The 14,614-nt window shown below is 45.0% G+C and overlaps 2 protein-coding genes across 5 annotated transcripts in view; one reads left to right on the forward strand and one right to left on the reverse strand.

Annotated features, from left to right (window-relative positions):
- Positions 1-206, reverse strand: part of AP4B1 (adaptor related protein complex 4 subunit beta 1) — a 14,214-nt gene extending 14,008 nt beyond the window's left edge. The window contains exon 1 of the mRNA XM_006149625.3: positions 84-206. The gene's annotated coding sequence lies outside the window, so the exon portion shown is untranslated. The remainder of the gene's footprint in view (positions 1-83) is intronic.
- Positions 207-297: 91 nt separating this feature from the next.
- HIPK1 (homeodomain interacting protein kinase 1) overlaps positions 298-14,614 on the forward strand; it is an 88,198-nt gene continuing 73,881 nt past the window's right edge. For 2 of the 4 annotated variants that reach the window (XM_027772317.1, XM_027772318.1), the window contains exons 1-3: positions 358-807; positions 1,438-1,603; positions 1,955-2,137. In XM_027772317.1, the coding sequence (XP_027628118.1) occupies positions 619-807; positions 1,438-1,603; positions 1,955-2,137 (538 nt within the window). In that variant the 5' untranslated portion in view covers positions 358-618. Of the gene's footprint in view, positions 808-1,437; positions 1,604-1,935; positions 2,138-9,508; positions 11,845-14,614 lie in introns of those variants that run through there. The other 2 variants (XM_006149626.3, XM_027772319.1) reach the window with 2 other exon arrangements.

Consider the following 14,614-nt stretch of genomic DNA (forward strand, 5'->3'; position numbering starts at 1 on the left):
GGCCGTTCGCTCCGCCCACAGACTTCTCCGCTTCCTCCCGGCCCTCCGCCCGACTCCAACCCGGCGGCCGACGAAGCGCACACCCCTTCCTCTGCCTCAGCCTCCGCGACGCTGCCGTCCACAGTGGGCCCAATCCTGTTTTCTCCGGAAGTCCCGCCCCCTCACCCGGGGGCCGCGGACCGCGAGCGCCGAGCAGAGCCCGGACCCCGACCTTAAGGTGCCCTTCCCCCACCTCTCACCGCCCGGCGCTGCCGCACGGCTCCCCCTGGTGGCGCCGCGACGGGCAATCGGAAATCGCCTACCTGTGCCTGTCTCCTCCCAGCAGCGCGCGCTTTGAGTGCCCGGCTCGGCCTCGGCTCCCGCGCTGGGGGGAGTGGTGCTCCGCCGACCGTCTTCCGCCCTTTGGGCCCTCACCCCCAGACTCGCACGAGCCTGGGCGCTTCCTTCTTTCTGCCGGCTCTAGGAACTTGCTGCTCCGCTGGGCTGGTTTTCCCTAAGCGTGTCTGGCCGTGCTCTTGCCCCAGCATGACATTTTTCAGGACGCCGTTGTCGAATCTCACGCAGAAGTCCTGAACCCATCCATGAAGATCCCACTGGTGGCTCCCCCACCCCGCCGGCATGAACGGGGTCCTGATCCCCCAGACGCCCATCGCTGTGGACTTTTGGAGCCTGCGCCGGGCTGGTACCGCGCGGCTCTTCTTCTTGACCCACATGCACTCGGACCACACGGTGGGCCTGTCCAGCACCTGGGCCCGGCCCCTCTACTGCTCTCCCATCACTGCCCACATCTTGCATCGTCGCCTACAGGTACGGGAGGCTGGAGTCGGCCTCCGAGAGCTGGTCCAGGCTTCGGAGCGGGCACTTCCGATCTTTCACAACCTCGGACCCACAAGGGCACAGGGTGGGTCCGGGAGCCCCAGTGTTTACCTCTGTGGGAATTGTATGAACCCCAAAGTGTATCTATAGTCCAGAATAGGAGCATAACTTCCAACTGACGACTTGAGATTATTTTAGCTATGAATTCGGGAGATCTCATAGTCCAGCCAAGGAAGTTATTTCTACCGTTTTACATAAACTAGGCCAAGTTTGTTTCCCAAACTTGCCACATCTTAAGAATCCACCTAATATGCTGAGTAAATATACAGATTCTTCAGCCCCTTTCCCCAACCTACATCCTCTGATTCTGGAGATATGACTGAGGTAGGTCCTGGAAATCTGGAGGTTTTTGAACAATTGCCCCCAAGAAATTATGATCAGGAGCGAGGGGTGGAGAATGAGAGGAGGAAGAGCAGATTGCTTGGGAATTGCCTTTAGAGCTTCTCCAAGTGGCTTGGGCTTTGGTAAGACTTCCTTGATTCATGTGAGGGATAGTCCCTGACCTAAGGAGGGCCAGGGAGGGGCCTTTGTGGTCACTGGGATGACCAACTGTTTCCTCAGGTATCTAAGCAATGGATACGAGCTCTGGAAGTTGGTGAGAGCCATGTATTGCCTCTAGATGAAATTGGCCGAGAGACCATGACTGTCACTCTCATCGATGCCAATCACTGCCCTGGTTCTGTCATGTTTCTTTTCGAAGGATATTTTGGAACCATCCTCTACACAGGTGAGCCTCCTGAGGGATCTCTCTCACTTTTCCAGTCTAGATACTATTTTTCTTAAGCAGCCTTGATTCTTTATAGAAATCTGGACGCTTTTAAGTTTCATCACATATGAACACAGTAACTCCTTCTTAACTGACACAATCCTGTTCTTTAAGAATCCAAGCCTCGTGAAGAATAACTACAAAAGAAGAGCAGGTTGGAGACATTTCTTCAAAGAAACTATACTGCATAATTCAGCCCCAGGTCACGTAACAGTTTTCCCACAGGCCAGTAAGCAAATGCCCATCTGTTGTTGGATATGAAAGAGGCTTATCTTCTATTCTCTTATCTCTAGCCCTCATATATTCTTCCAGGTGATTTTCGATTTACACCATCCATGCTAAAGGAGCCAGCCCTGACATTGGGAAAGCAGATCCATACTTTATACCTGGACAACACCAATTGCAACCCAGCCCTCGATCTTCCTTCTCGACAAGAAGCTGCCCACGAGATTGTCCAGCTTATTCGAAAGCACCCACAACATATCATAAAGATTGGTGAGTTCTTTCTATTTTCTTTTACCCATAACTAGTGAGTCTAGGTTCTTTGAAGGTTCTCACATTTCTCAACTCTTTATATACCTCTGACCTTCTCTATGAAATCTACTCTGACCACCTTGTATAAAACTGCAACCCTATCCACCATCCCATTCCCATATTCCCAACCAACTCCGGTTCCTCTACTCCAATTCAACTTTTTCCTTTTTTAAAAGAATTATTTTTACTGAACTTTATTATTTTTTATTTTTTATTTGACCAGAGAGGGACAGAGTGAGAGAGAAAGAGGGAAAGTGAAAAAGCAAGCCACCAGGTCTGAGACTAGAACTGTGATCAGCCATGTGGGAGTCTAGCACCCTTAACCAAGTATTTGCCAATCACATATTTTTCCCTTTTTTTAGAATTATTTATTTTACTTATTATTATCATTTTTAAAAAATGTGACCAAAAAGAGACAGAGAAAGAAAGGGAAAGTGAGAAAGCAAGCTGCCAAGTCTGGGACTTGAACCACGGTCGACTGTGTGTGTCTAGTGCCTTTAAATACCATGGCACCTGCCAGTCTCTATTTGTGTTTTTTAGCAGCTATTTCTTGTTATTTGTCATTTATTTCTTCCCTACACACACATAAACTCCTTGAGAGCATTGATAGAAATAGGAAAAGCTTTGTGTGTTTGCGAAACAAAGAAGCAAAAAGTCGGTGTAATAGGCACACAGTAGGCAAGGAGACTAGAAAGGCAGGAGGAGCTGGAGTGCTAGTAAGTCTTTTTGAACTTGATCCTAAACCCAACAGAGAGCTATTGAAGGATTTTTTTTTTCTTGTCTGAAGGCATGTTTGCTCACCAGAGAGAGAAAGCAGCCCACAATGGGATGTGGTCATGCCACAATCCTCCTTCCTCCATTTCTTCGTCCTGTCAGGATATTGGGCTTGCATGCACATGCACCCAGTGTTATTTTCAAGTTACAAGGGCTGTAATTTGACTGCAGCTGGCCATCCAAGCAAGCCAGCTCATCATACCCAGGACTTAACTGCTGTGCCACCAAGCCAGCCTGAGGTATTTCTTTTAAATTTTCTATAAGGTATATGTGCTCATAGAGAGAATGAGAAAAAGCCCCCAGGGGATATGACCACACCACAATCCCTTGTCCTCCATTCTCTTGGAATTTGGGGCATACACACACATGTACTTAGCATGTTTTTTGAGCCGCCAGGTCCAGGAATCAAACCTGCCCAGTCAGCTATGTGAGATCCAGCTGCCTTAATTATCATGTTATCTGGCTGGCCCCCTTGAAGATTTTTTTTAACTGAACTTTTTAAATTATGCCATATGGTGTATATGAGAGAGAAAGAGAGACAGAAGGCACCTCCCAGTGGGGCCTGGTCATATTACAATCCTTTTTCATCTAATTCTTCATTGTTTCAGGATCCTAGACAGGCACACATGCCCCTAGCTTAGAAACCACATGCAATGACATGAACCATGGTCAGCCACATGGGATCTGGCTTCCTCTACACAGTATTTAACCACTGCACATGGGGCCAGCTCTATTGAAGGATTTTAGTTTTTAAATTTTTAAAATTTTGTTTATATTTTTTTAGAGACATTTTTTGTTATAGGGTAGACGTGCCTGCCAGAGAGAGAGAGACAGAAAACGAGAAATCACCCCCCTGGTGGGGTAGCCATGCCGCAAATCCTTCTCCATTTTCCCCTTGGAATTTTGGGCATGCATGCACATGCACCCAGCATGAATTTTAAACTGCCAGGTTTAGGACTTGAACCATGGTCTACTACATGGGAGTCTAGCTATGCAACCATTAGACCATCTGCTGGTCCATCTATTGAAGGAATTTAAATAGAAGAGGGATAAGATTGTACTCATCACCTTTCAGTATGTTCCATATTTACATATAGTTTACATATTTCTTACAGTTCGTTTTTATTGTCCCCACTGCTGGAATGTGAGTTCCATGATGTCAGAGCTCTTCATTTTATTATGAATATATCCCAGATGCCTAAATTAATGCCTGGCACAGCATTCAATACATATTTGTTATATAAATGGATGAAGTTTGTCTGAGTGTAGATATTTAAGTGAGCACTGTGCTTTAAATTAGGTACATTGAAAAAACAGCTGTAGGTTTTTCTAGTCATTCCACAGTGATACACAAACATGCTTGAGTTTGCCTTTCTTTTTTTTTAAACTTATTTATTTTTGCCAGGAGAGAGACAGCAAGAGGGCAAGTGAGAAATCATCCACCGGGGGGATGACCACACCAAATCCCTTCTCCATTCTCTCAGGATTTGGGCACGCATGTACGTGTACACATCATGATTTTCAAGCCACTGGGTCTGGGACTTGGACCATGATCAACCATGTGGGAATCGACCACCTTAACCACCACACCACCTGCTGGCCTGCCTTTCTTTTATTTTAAATTTACTTATTTTATTCATAATAGAAAGTATATGCATGCACAGAAGAAAGAGAAGAGTACCTTTGACAGAGTCTGGTCCTCCCATGATCCTCTTTCTTTTACAGCTTATCAGGATCTTGGGCATACGTGTACAGTGGGTATGCTTCAGGTCCACCATGCTGGGGTTCCAAATCTGCAGTTCACCCTATGGGTTTCAGTACTCTAGTTAAGTATTTATTTATTTATACAGAGCTTTTTTTTTTTTTTTTTTGGAGAGGTTTTTGCTATAGGGCGCTCATGCTTGCCAGACAGAGAGACAGAAAGTGAGAAATCACCCCCCAGGGGGGATGGCCATGCCACAATCTCTTCTCCTCCATTCTCCTCTCACGATCTTGGGCATGCACGCACATGTGCCTGGCGTGAGTTTTAAGCCACTGGGTCTAGGACGCGAACCACAGTCGACTACATGGCCAGTGGGTCTGGGACGCGAACCACAGTCGACTATATGGGAGTCCAGTGACATAACCATTATGCTAACTGCTGGTCCCCAGAGAGCTTTTTACTATAGGGTGCGTGTGCTCACCACAAAGACAGAAAGCAAGAAATCACTCCCCAGGGGCGGTGGCCACACCACAATCCCTTCCACTCCAAGCTCCGCTTGGGCTTTTTGGGCATGCACGCACATGTGCCCAGTGTGAGTTTTAAGCCACTGGGTCCGGAACTCAACTGCAGTCGACTACATGGGAGTCCAACAACATAGTGATCATGCCATCTGCTGATCCCAGCACTCTAGTTCAGTACATTACCAACTGCACCAAAGTGTCTGGGCTTGGAGTTGCCTTCTGAGGTAGTTTATGAAAATTTAACTTTGCTTTAAAAAATGTACATGTAATTCTTAATGACTTTTATGGTTTTGAAAATTATGATATGATTACAAAAGGGAAGAAATTTGTCACCATTGTGAATATTTTAAAAAAGACATGTTTGGGGAACCAGCAGTTAGCGTAATGGCTATGTCACTGGACTCCCACATAAGTCGACCGTGGTTCGTGTCCCGGACCCGGTGGCTTAAAACTCACACCGGGCGCGTGTGCGTGCGTGCCCAAGATCCCGAGAGGAGAATGGAGGAGAAGGGATTGCGGCATGACCATCCCCCCTGGGGGGTGATTTCTCGCTTTCTGTCTCTATGTGTCTCTCTGTCTGTCTGGCGAGTGCACGCGCCCTGAAAATCTTTCAAAAAAAAAAAACATGTTTGGACCAGACCCATGGTCAGGTGGTTAAGGGAGCTGTATCCCACATGGCCAGTCTTGGCTCCAGCAGCTTGGGAAACATTACAGGAAAGTGTGTGCGCATATCCAAAGTCCTGTCAGGAGGGAAAAGTGGAGGAGATGGTATTGAGGCGTGGAAACACCTACTGGGGAGTGTTTTTCTCTGTCTTTCTGATAAGCTCACTTGCCCTCTTGCAAGTAAAAAAGAAAAAAAAAAAAAAAGCCATATTGCAGCTCTGAAAGTAGTTTCAAAATAAGGTTAAGCAAAGGGCATCAAAATTGAGGTTAGAGGCCAGCAGGTAGTATGGTGGTTAAGGGTGCTGGACTCCCACATGGCCGACTGCAGTTCGAGTCCTGGACCTGGTGGCTTGCTTTCTCGCTTTACCCCTCTCTCATTCTATCCCTCCTGGTCATATTAAAAAATGGATGAGTTAAATCAAATAATTCTTTTAGAAGGAAAAAAAAAAAGCAAAGAAAATTAGGTTAAACAGAAACACCTTCTAGAGTGACTACCAAATTAACTGAGAAATAGCCCCACCCCCATTTTTTTTTGAGAGGTTTTCACTATAGGGCGTGTGTGCTCGCCAGACAGACAGAGAGACATAGAGACAGAAAGCGAGAAATCACCCCCCAGAGGGGATGGCCACACCGCAATCCCTTCTCCTCCATTCTCTCGGGATCTTGGGCACGCACGCACACACGCCTGGTGTGAGTTTTAAGCCACCGGGTCCAGGACACGAACCACGGTCGACTACGTGGGAGTCCAGTGACATAGCCATTACGCTAACTGTTGGACCAGAAATAGCCCCTATTTTTAAGGTTGTTTAACTGCCCATGAAAAATATCAGTCCTAAACATTCTTAGAGTTTGATTTTTTTTTTCTTTGCTTTGTTTTTTAATTTTGCTAGAGGGGTGTGTGCTTGCTGGAGAGAGAGAGAGAGGGAGGGAGAGAGAGAGAGGTAGAGGGAAAGTGAGAAAGACCTCCTGGGGGGTGACCACACTACAATCTCTTCTCCTCTCCATCTCCTTTGGGGATTTGGGGCATGCATGCATACCACGTGTTTTGTCAAGCTGCTAAGTTTGAAACTTGAACTGCACAATTGGCCATGTGGATTCAGCTGCTTTAACCACCATATCACAGACTGACCCCATTCTTGGAGTTTTCAAAACAGATTTTTCCCAGAGAAGCACAGCTGAATAGGAGGATGGTATTGTAGTGCTGGAAGACAAATGGCTGACTATAGTCTTGGTCAACCTAAAACACACTGAGTGTACATGCACACGTGCCCAAGTTTCTGACATGCTGGATGGAGGGCTGGGAGAAGGGAATTGTGGTGTGATGAGACCCTTTGGGTTTGCTTTTTTTTTTTTTTTAAATCTTTCTTGTATTTCACTCATGATAGAATTCATGCACTCTGTTATGAATAAACTTAATGAGCTTATGGAAGCATATATATGTTCTTTGACTTTAGGGGCTTACAATCTATTTGGAAAGATCTAGAAAGTTGTTTTAGAAAGTAGGAATACATAGAGAAAGGAAAATCAGCTACTTTTGTGCTTAAAGAGTGAGATTTTGAATGATAATCCAGAAAAAAATTGGGTATAAGAGAAATTTAACTACTTTTTTTTTTTTTTTTAGAAGAGTTTTTCTACAGAGCCTATGCACTTGCTGGAGAGAGACTGAGGGAGTCAGACAGAGAGGGGAAGTAATAAATTATCCTCCAGGGTGTATGGCCACACCGTAATCCCTTCTCCATTCTCCTTGGGAGAAATCTTGGGATTTTGGGCATGCACGTACACATACCTGGCACGTTTTTCAAGGTGCTGAGTTCAAGACTTGAACTTCAGAGTAGGCCCTGTGGGATCCATTGCCTTAACCACCATGCTACCTGCTGGCCCCAGAAATTTAAGTGCTTTTAAGAAGTTCCCAATCTAGCTGAGGATTTGTACTAGACCTTCAGGAAAGGTCCCAGAACAACTTTAACCGTATCTCCCATATCTGTTACTATTTTTTATTTTAAGTTGCCACAGGGCACATGTGCTTGCCCGAGAGAAACAGAGAAAGAGAGAGAGAGGAAATACTTCCCCAGAGGTGCATGGTAATGTCAAAGTCCCTTCTACTCCATCTCTCCTTTCTGTTGAGATTTTTGGGCATGTATGCACATGTGTCTGGCATGTTTTTCAAGTCACAGTGGCTGGGACTCAAACATGCCAGCTCCCTTAACCAGTAGGCCATGCGGGAACTGGCTCCCTTAGCCATTTAGCCATGGGGCTGGCCCGAACCTAAATTCATACTTCCGTTACCTAAATTTATATCTTCATTTCCTTCTACGTAAGTACTATTTGTACCTTCTAATTAGAATGTCTGCTTTCAGTTTATTCTCATGCAGGCAGTTAAATAACATTGCTGCTATATTTTTTTCTAAAGCCTTGCTCTGATCACATTCTTCTCTATGATTAGAATTAGCCATTTTCTTGCTTTTGACTCTTCAATGGCTCTCTTTCACTTACAGAATTAAGTTCAAGCTCCTTAGCAGCACACATAGGGCCCTTACTTACCTCTCTAGTCTCATTTCTCACTAATTCTTTATGTGCTTTAGTAACACCAGACTGATCCCTCTTGAAGTGTTTTATACTAGGGCCAGCAGTTAGCATGGTCGTTAAGGTGCTGGACTCCCACATGGCAGACCGTGGTTTGAATCCTGAACCTGACAGGTTGAAAATGATGCCAGGCACATGTGTATGCATGCCTAAAATCCCAGAAGGAAAATGGAGTAGAGGTGAATGAAAAAAATTGTGGTGTGGCTATCCCCTATGGAGTGGTGATTCCTCACTCTTCCTCTGCCTCTCCCTATCTCTCCAGTGAGCACTGTGCCCTATAGCAAAAACATTTAATATATACGTGTTTGGGGTTTTAGGTTTTTTGTTTTTTTCTTTTTTTTTTTTTTTTTGACCATACCTCTTTTCTTTTCTTGCCCTGACCCATCCTTTAAGATTTAGCTCAGTGCGGGAACCAACAGTTAGCGTAATGGCTATGTCGCTGGATTCCCACGTAGTCGACCGCGGTTCGTGTCCCGGACCCGGTGGCTTAAAACTCACTCCGGGCGCGTGTGCGTGCGTGCCCAAGATCCCGAGAGGAGAATGGAGGAGAAGGGATTGCGGCGTGACCATCCCCCCTGGGGGGTGATTTCTCGCTTTCTATCTCTATGTCTCTCTCTGTCTGTCTGGCGAGCGCACGTGCCCTACAGTGAAAATCTCTCCAAAAAAAAAAAGATTTAGCTCAGTGTCACCTTTCAGGAAAGTTTCCTTACTTCCATCAACTGGTAATTATACCTCTGTGCCCTCCTAACTCTGTATGCATATCTCTAACATTGCCTTTAACTGTGTTGTTTCTGGATCTCCATGTAGATTGCACTCTTTGAGGGCTGAGATTTTTTTGGTTTGTTAGTTTTCACAGTGCCACACTTGGGAAATGCTCTTTTGTTGAACTGAATGGATTAATGGATTCTGTGTGTCACTCTCCCTACTTCTGTATCTCATCTTAAATGCCACCTCATTCCCAGTATACTTCCTGGATTGCCCCATGATTTTTTGTATTTTTCTTAAGCATTTGGTTGACTTATTAGGATTCCCCAATAACTTCATGCTCTTCCTTTTCTTACTTTTCCCAATCTCTTTAACATTAATCAGGACTCTATAGCCTGGGGAAAGAATCACTGCTGGAGCAGCTGGCCCTGGAGTTTCGGACTTGGGTGGTATTGAGTCCTCGGCGCCTAGAGTTGGTACAGCTGCTGGGCCTGGCAGATGTGTTCACAGCAGAGGAGAAAGCTGGCCGCATCCATGCTGTGGACCATATGGAGATCTGTCACTCCCGCATGGTACATTGGAACCGGACCCACCCTACCATTGCGATCCTGCCCACAAGCCGGAAAATCCACATCTCTCACCCCGGTGTCCACGTCATCCCGTACTCTGACCATTCCACCTACTCTGAGCTCCGTGCATTTGTTGCAGCACTGAGGCCTTGCCAAGTGGTGCCCATTGTCAGTCGGCAGCCCTGTGCGGACTACTTTCAGGACAGCCTGAGCCCCAGGCTCTCTGTGCCCCTGATTCCTGACTCTGTGCGGCAATACATGAGTTCCTCCTCTAAAAATCCAAGCTTTTTCTGGCTGTTAAAAAGGAGGTTAAAGAGGCCAAGAACCCAGGGTGTCGTGTTTGAATCCCCTGAGGAAAATACTAATCAGTCTCAAGCTGACAGAGACTCAAAAAAAGCCAAGAAAGAAAACATTTCTCCCTGGCCCGGTGACCATGAGAAGCAGCCCTCCCACCATCCTTTGTGGAACAAGAAGCAGTTGTTCCCAGATCTTTGCAGCAAAGAATGGGATGGGGCAGTCTCTTTCTCTGAGTCCCAGAAGGAGGTGACTATTTTGACGGACCCCTTAAGATTTTCAGTTCATTTAAGGCCTACAGATGAGGGGTTTCTCTCTCCAGAAACTAGGGAGGAAATTGCTTTAAACTCCTGTGTGGTACCCAGGGGAGCTGGTGATGGCTCAGTCGTCACAGGAAGCCAGCATGCCTACATGGGCCACAGTTCTCCCCTGTTTCAAAGCAGCAGGGCTTCTTCTCTTCCAGCTACTGCATTCAGGGGCCTGGCTCTGAAATACCTTCTGACTCCAGTGAACTTTTTCCAGGCAAGGTTCTCTTCCAGGAGCTTTGACCAGCAGGTGGAAAAGTACCATATGCCTTTACTGAGTACAGATAAGAGAATACAGAATAGCAACGTTGTTTAACACTGCAGTTTGGAAGATAGTGGCTGATGGCTTGTAGAAAAAGATAGTTGAGGCCCTACTTTTCTATCTTCACAGGACTCTTACGGGTTTATCCCAAAGCAGCACTTTCCAAAGCTTATTCATTGTAGTCCTGGTACTTATGAAGTCCTTAGCTTTTAAACTGACTTTGTTTGAGAAACATTTTTTACTATAAACTCTTCAGAGTATGCCTCATCAAATGGAAGATTCTTAGAAGTCCTACAATAACCTAATCTGTTTAACTTTGTTTAACCCAGTATTTCTCCAACTTCTGTGAACATGCAGTCCAATTCTCTAGGTACAGAAAGACATAAGTGTCTAAATCAAAAAGGACCAGGTCATTTCATTGTTATTTTGTCGTCGTGTGCCACTGTCCATGTCCCCTTCTTTGTCTTCCCAAATAAAAGTCCCTAGTCGTTCTATTTTAAAATCATGAGCTATAGTGCAGGAACATGAAGTGGTGACCCAAGCAGCATGAATGTCACTGACTTTCTGTGACTCTATCCAAGTAACTTCCTGTCTCTGCCTCTGAGAGGGAACAGGAAGCCATGAAAAGCCCTTAGAAGAGTGGTGAAAAATTCCACCTTGGCCTCCTTTGTGAGGGTGTGCAATTAGTGTCACTTGGGATCCATCTGGAATAGAGCCAGCTGGGGGGGAGGGGAAGTGAGGTGTTGGGCATCCCCGACCAGGTAGTGCCTAGAACTCAGCTGAATGTCAAGGCTTAGAGTGTGACAAGACTCCCAGCTTTGACAGATAAGTTACAGAAGTTCCAATGTGCTGTCAGATATTCCTCTGATTGTTCGCATAGCTGGGATATTTGTTGCCCCCCCTCCCCCTTGGTTTGAATAGGGAGCCAGCACACACAGCCTGTTTGTTTTAGTATCCAGGGAAGAGACCAAGGAGCCAGCTGGCTGGAAGGGGGGTGGTATGCTGATCTGCCCTGTCCTTCTGCTCCTAACCTGACCAAGTGCCAAACCAATAAGCAGGACAGCAGATACCACAGGCTCTGAGAGAGCACAGACATGTGGGGCTGAGCACATGGGTAAAACCTGCTTCAGAATGGAGCCCTGAGCCTTAGCAATGAAGCCTCTGTTTCTTGTCCAGGGGTTAAAAAGAGCTTTCTGGTTTTGGAGAAATGAAGAGTTGAGAAAGCAAAATAAGGCCTTGCTCTTGACAGCTCTGTTATGTCAGTGACTTTCATCGCAAGCCTTCTGTGGGTCCACTACGAGCTACAGCAGGTGTGGCACGTTCTGTGGTAGGAAACAGACCGTGTCTTGGGTTTAAATCAGGATTCCCTGGGCAAATTGCTTTTTGGTCCTCAGCCTCATCAGTAAAATAGAGTGAGATACCTACCTTTCATGATACAAGGGAGATTAAATTAATGATAAAATTCTAGCTGAGAAATTTTTTTGGGGGGGAGAGGTTTTTTTTTTTTTTGCTATAGGGCGTATGCACTCGCCAGACAGAGACAGAGATAGAAAGCGAGAAATCACCCCCCAGGGGGGATGGCCATGCCGCAATCCCTTCTCTATTCTCCTCTCGGGATCTTGGGCATGCACGCACACGTGTCCGGCGTGAGTTTAAGCCACCGGGTCTGGGACTCAAACCGCTGTTGACTACGTGAGAGTCCAGCGACATAGCCATTACGCTACTGCTGGTCCCCTAGCTGAGAATTTTATCACATGGTGGGTATTTTAAATGTTCTCTTAGCTGCTTTTTTTTTCCTCATCAAAAAAATTTCTATGTAAAATAAGAAACTGGAATTCATATAAAAATACAAAGAAGAAAAAAACTTAACTTCCTCTTATAGATCACTTGATGTGCTTTCTTCTAGTTTTTTCCATGAATGAAATGGTGCACAGAAAAACAGAAAAGTACATCTTGACTTTTCTGACAATCCAATATAATTTTTTCAAAATTGGGATAATACTGTATAGTGGTATATGTAGTGTTTTACTTTTTTAAAATCATAAACATTCCACCATGTCATTAAATACTATTCAAAACATTTTTTTTTTTATTGCCAAAGAGCATTGCATTCATCAAAGAGAGAGAAAGGGAAAGGGAGAACGCAATCCCCAGTGGGGTGTGTCATGCCACAGCCTCTTCTCTGTTTCTCCATTCTGTTGGGACCTTGGGCATACACATATCTAGCATGTTTTTCAAATTGCTGGGTCCTGCCAGGTCTTGTATTAGAGCCACCGTTGACCACAGGTCTAGATTAGAGCCACAGAGGGATGTGGCTACAACTAGGCCACAGAGCTGGCCCTTAAAAATACCATTTTCAGTAGTTGTATAGTGCCATTATATGAGTGTCCCTTAATGAATCCTTTCTCAAATTCAACATTTTGGGTACTATCCTTTTTACGATTATAGTTACAGTGGAAACCCTTATGCATTTTTTGTTTATTTTCTTAGAGTTAATTATTGAAAGTGGAATTACAGTTTTAAGTTATTGATGCAAATTGTGCCAAATTGCCCTCCAGTTTTTGGAGAAGACGGTAGTATTAAAATACCTGGGAGGCTCAGGTACCATTAGAATGATACACGTTAACACATGGAAAGTCATCTTGAGTGTTAAATAAATCAATAAATATTTACCGAACGGTGTGGACAAGACCTAGCCTGACTTACTCTAGGAACCGAGCAGTTATCACTTCTTGCAACCCAAAGGTGGCTAGGAGAGATAAGGTAATTCTTAGTATAGGAGTGCCCCCCCATATTGGCCGTATCTTCTAGCAACAAGAGAACCTGTCCACTCTTGACATGTTATGTCACACAAGTTCCTTGAAGTGGGGTCTACATGAATTCTGATGGAGCAAGAAGTAAAAGACTTTGAGAAATCTAGTTGTTAGTGGATGTTTTGTGTTTTAATGCTGGGAAAATCCCATACTTTTCTAAAGTAAAAATGTCTTGTTTCTTAGGGAGAATGGCAGATGTCTTGTTTGACTTCTCAGTGCTCTCATATTAAAGTGCTGCATCACATAAGTAACCAATTAAAGTTCACCTATTTTTGGAATCTGAGCATGATGCCGTGGTGTATGATGATCTCACAGTTAGGCTTGAAGGTGCTAGGAAAAAGGAAGTTCCCTAGGGATCCATTAGTTCTTTGTTTCGTGATCTGTGAGGAAACTTGTAGTTTTCCACCAGCAAACTGACAGTGGCCTAATAAGGGTTCTTTACAGGGAAAAAAATATCTGCCTGACTAGCTTTGGGGGACCATCTCTCACCCCATTGTGGTTGGAAATGGGAGATAAGTGACTCTGCTTGTTTTTTTCTCAATTAAAGGACCTGGGTTCTCCATCTCAAGTCCATTCCCAGGAAGATAGATCTCTCTGCATTCTTAGAATAGTTCTTTTTTCTTTTTTCCAACTTTAAGCTCTCAAATTACCTGAAAAGTTTATTTATAAACATCCGATTTACACTCAATTTATTTTTAAAAATTTGCGAGACCAGCAGTTGGTGTAATGGCTATGTCACTGGACTCCTATGTAGTTGACTGCGGTTCAAGTCCTGGACCTGGTGGCTTAAACTCACACCGAGCACATGTGCATGCATGCCCAAGATCCCAAGAGGAGAATGGAGAAGGGATTGCAGCATGGCCATCCCCTCTGGGGGGTGATTTCTTGCTTTCTGTCTGTCTCTCTCTGTCTTTCTGGTGAGTGCACATGCCCTATAGCAAAAACCTCTAAAAAAAATTGTTATAGGGCATGTGCTCTTGTTGGAGAGAAGGAGAGTGAGAAAGCACCTCCACCCCAGGGGTTATGGCTATACTCCAATCCCTTCTTCATTATCCTTTTGGGATTTTGGGAATGACCATTCACACATGATCCCGGTGTATTTTTCAAGCCACTGGGTCTGGTACTTGAACTGTGTCATCAGCCTTTTTGGATGCAGCTGCCCTTACCACCATGCCATCAGCTGACACAGTTCTTAAGCAGGAGAAGTTAGTTCTATAATTCCGTGTCAGGGTCCATGTGCACATACT

The sequence above is a fragment of the Tupaia chinensis genome, unplaced genomic scaffold (genome assembly GCF_000334495.1).
Source record: "Tupaia chinensis unplaced genomic scaffold, TupChi_1.0 Scaffold000270_2, whole genome shotgun sequence".
NCBI lineage: Eukaryota > Metazoa > Chordata > Mammalia > Scandentia > Tupaiidae > Tupaia > Tupaia belangeri.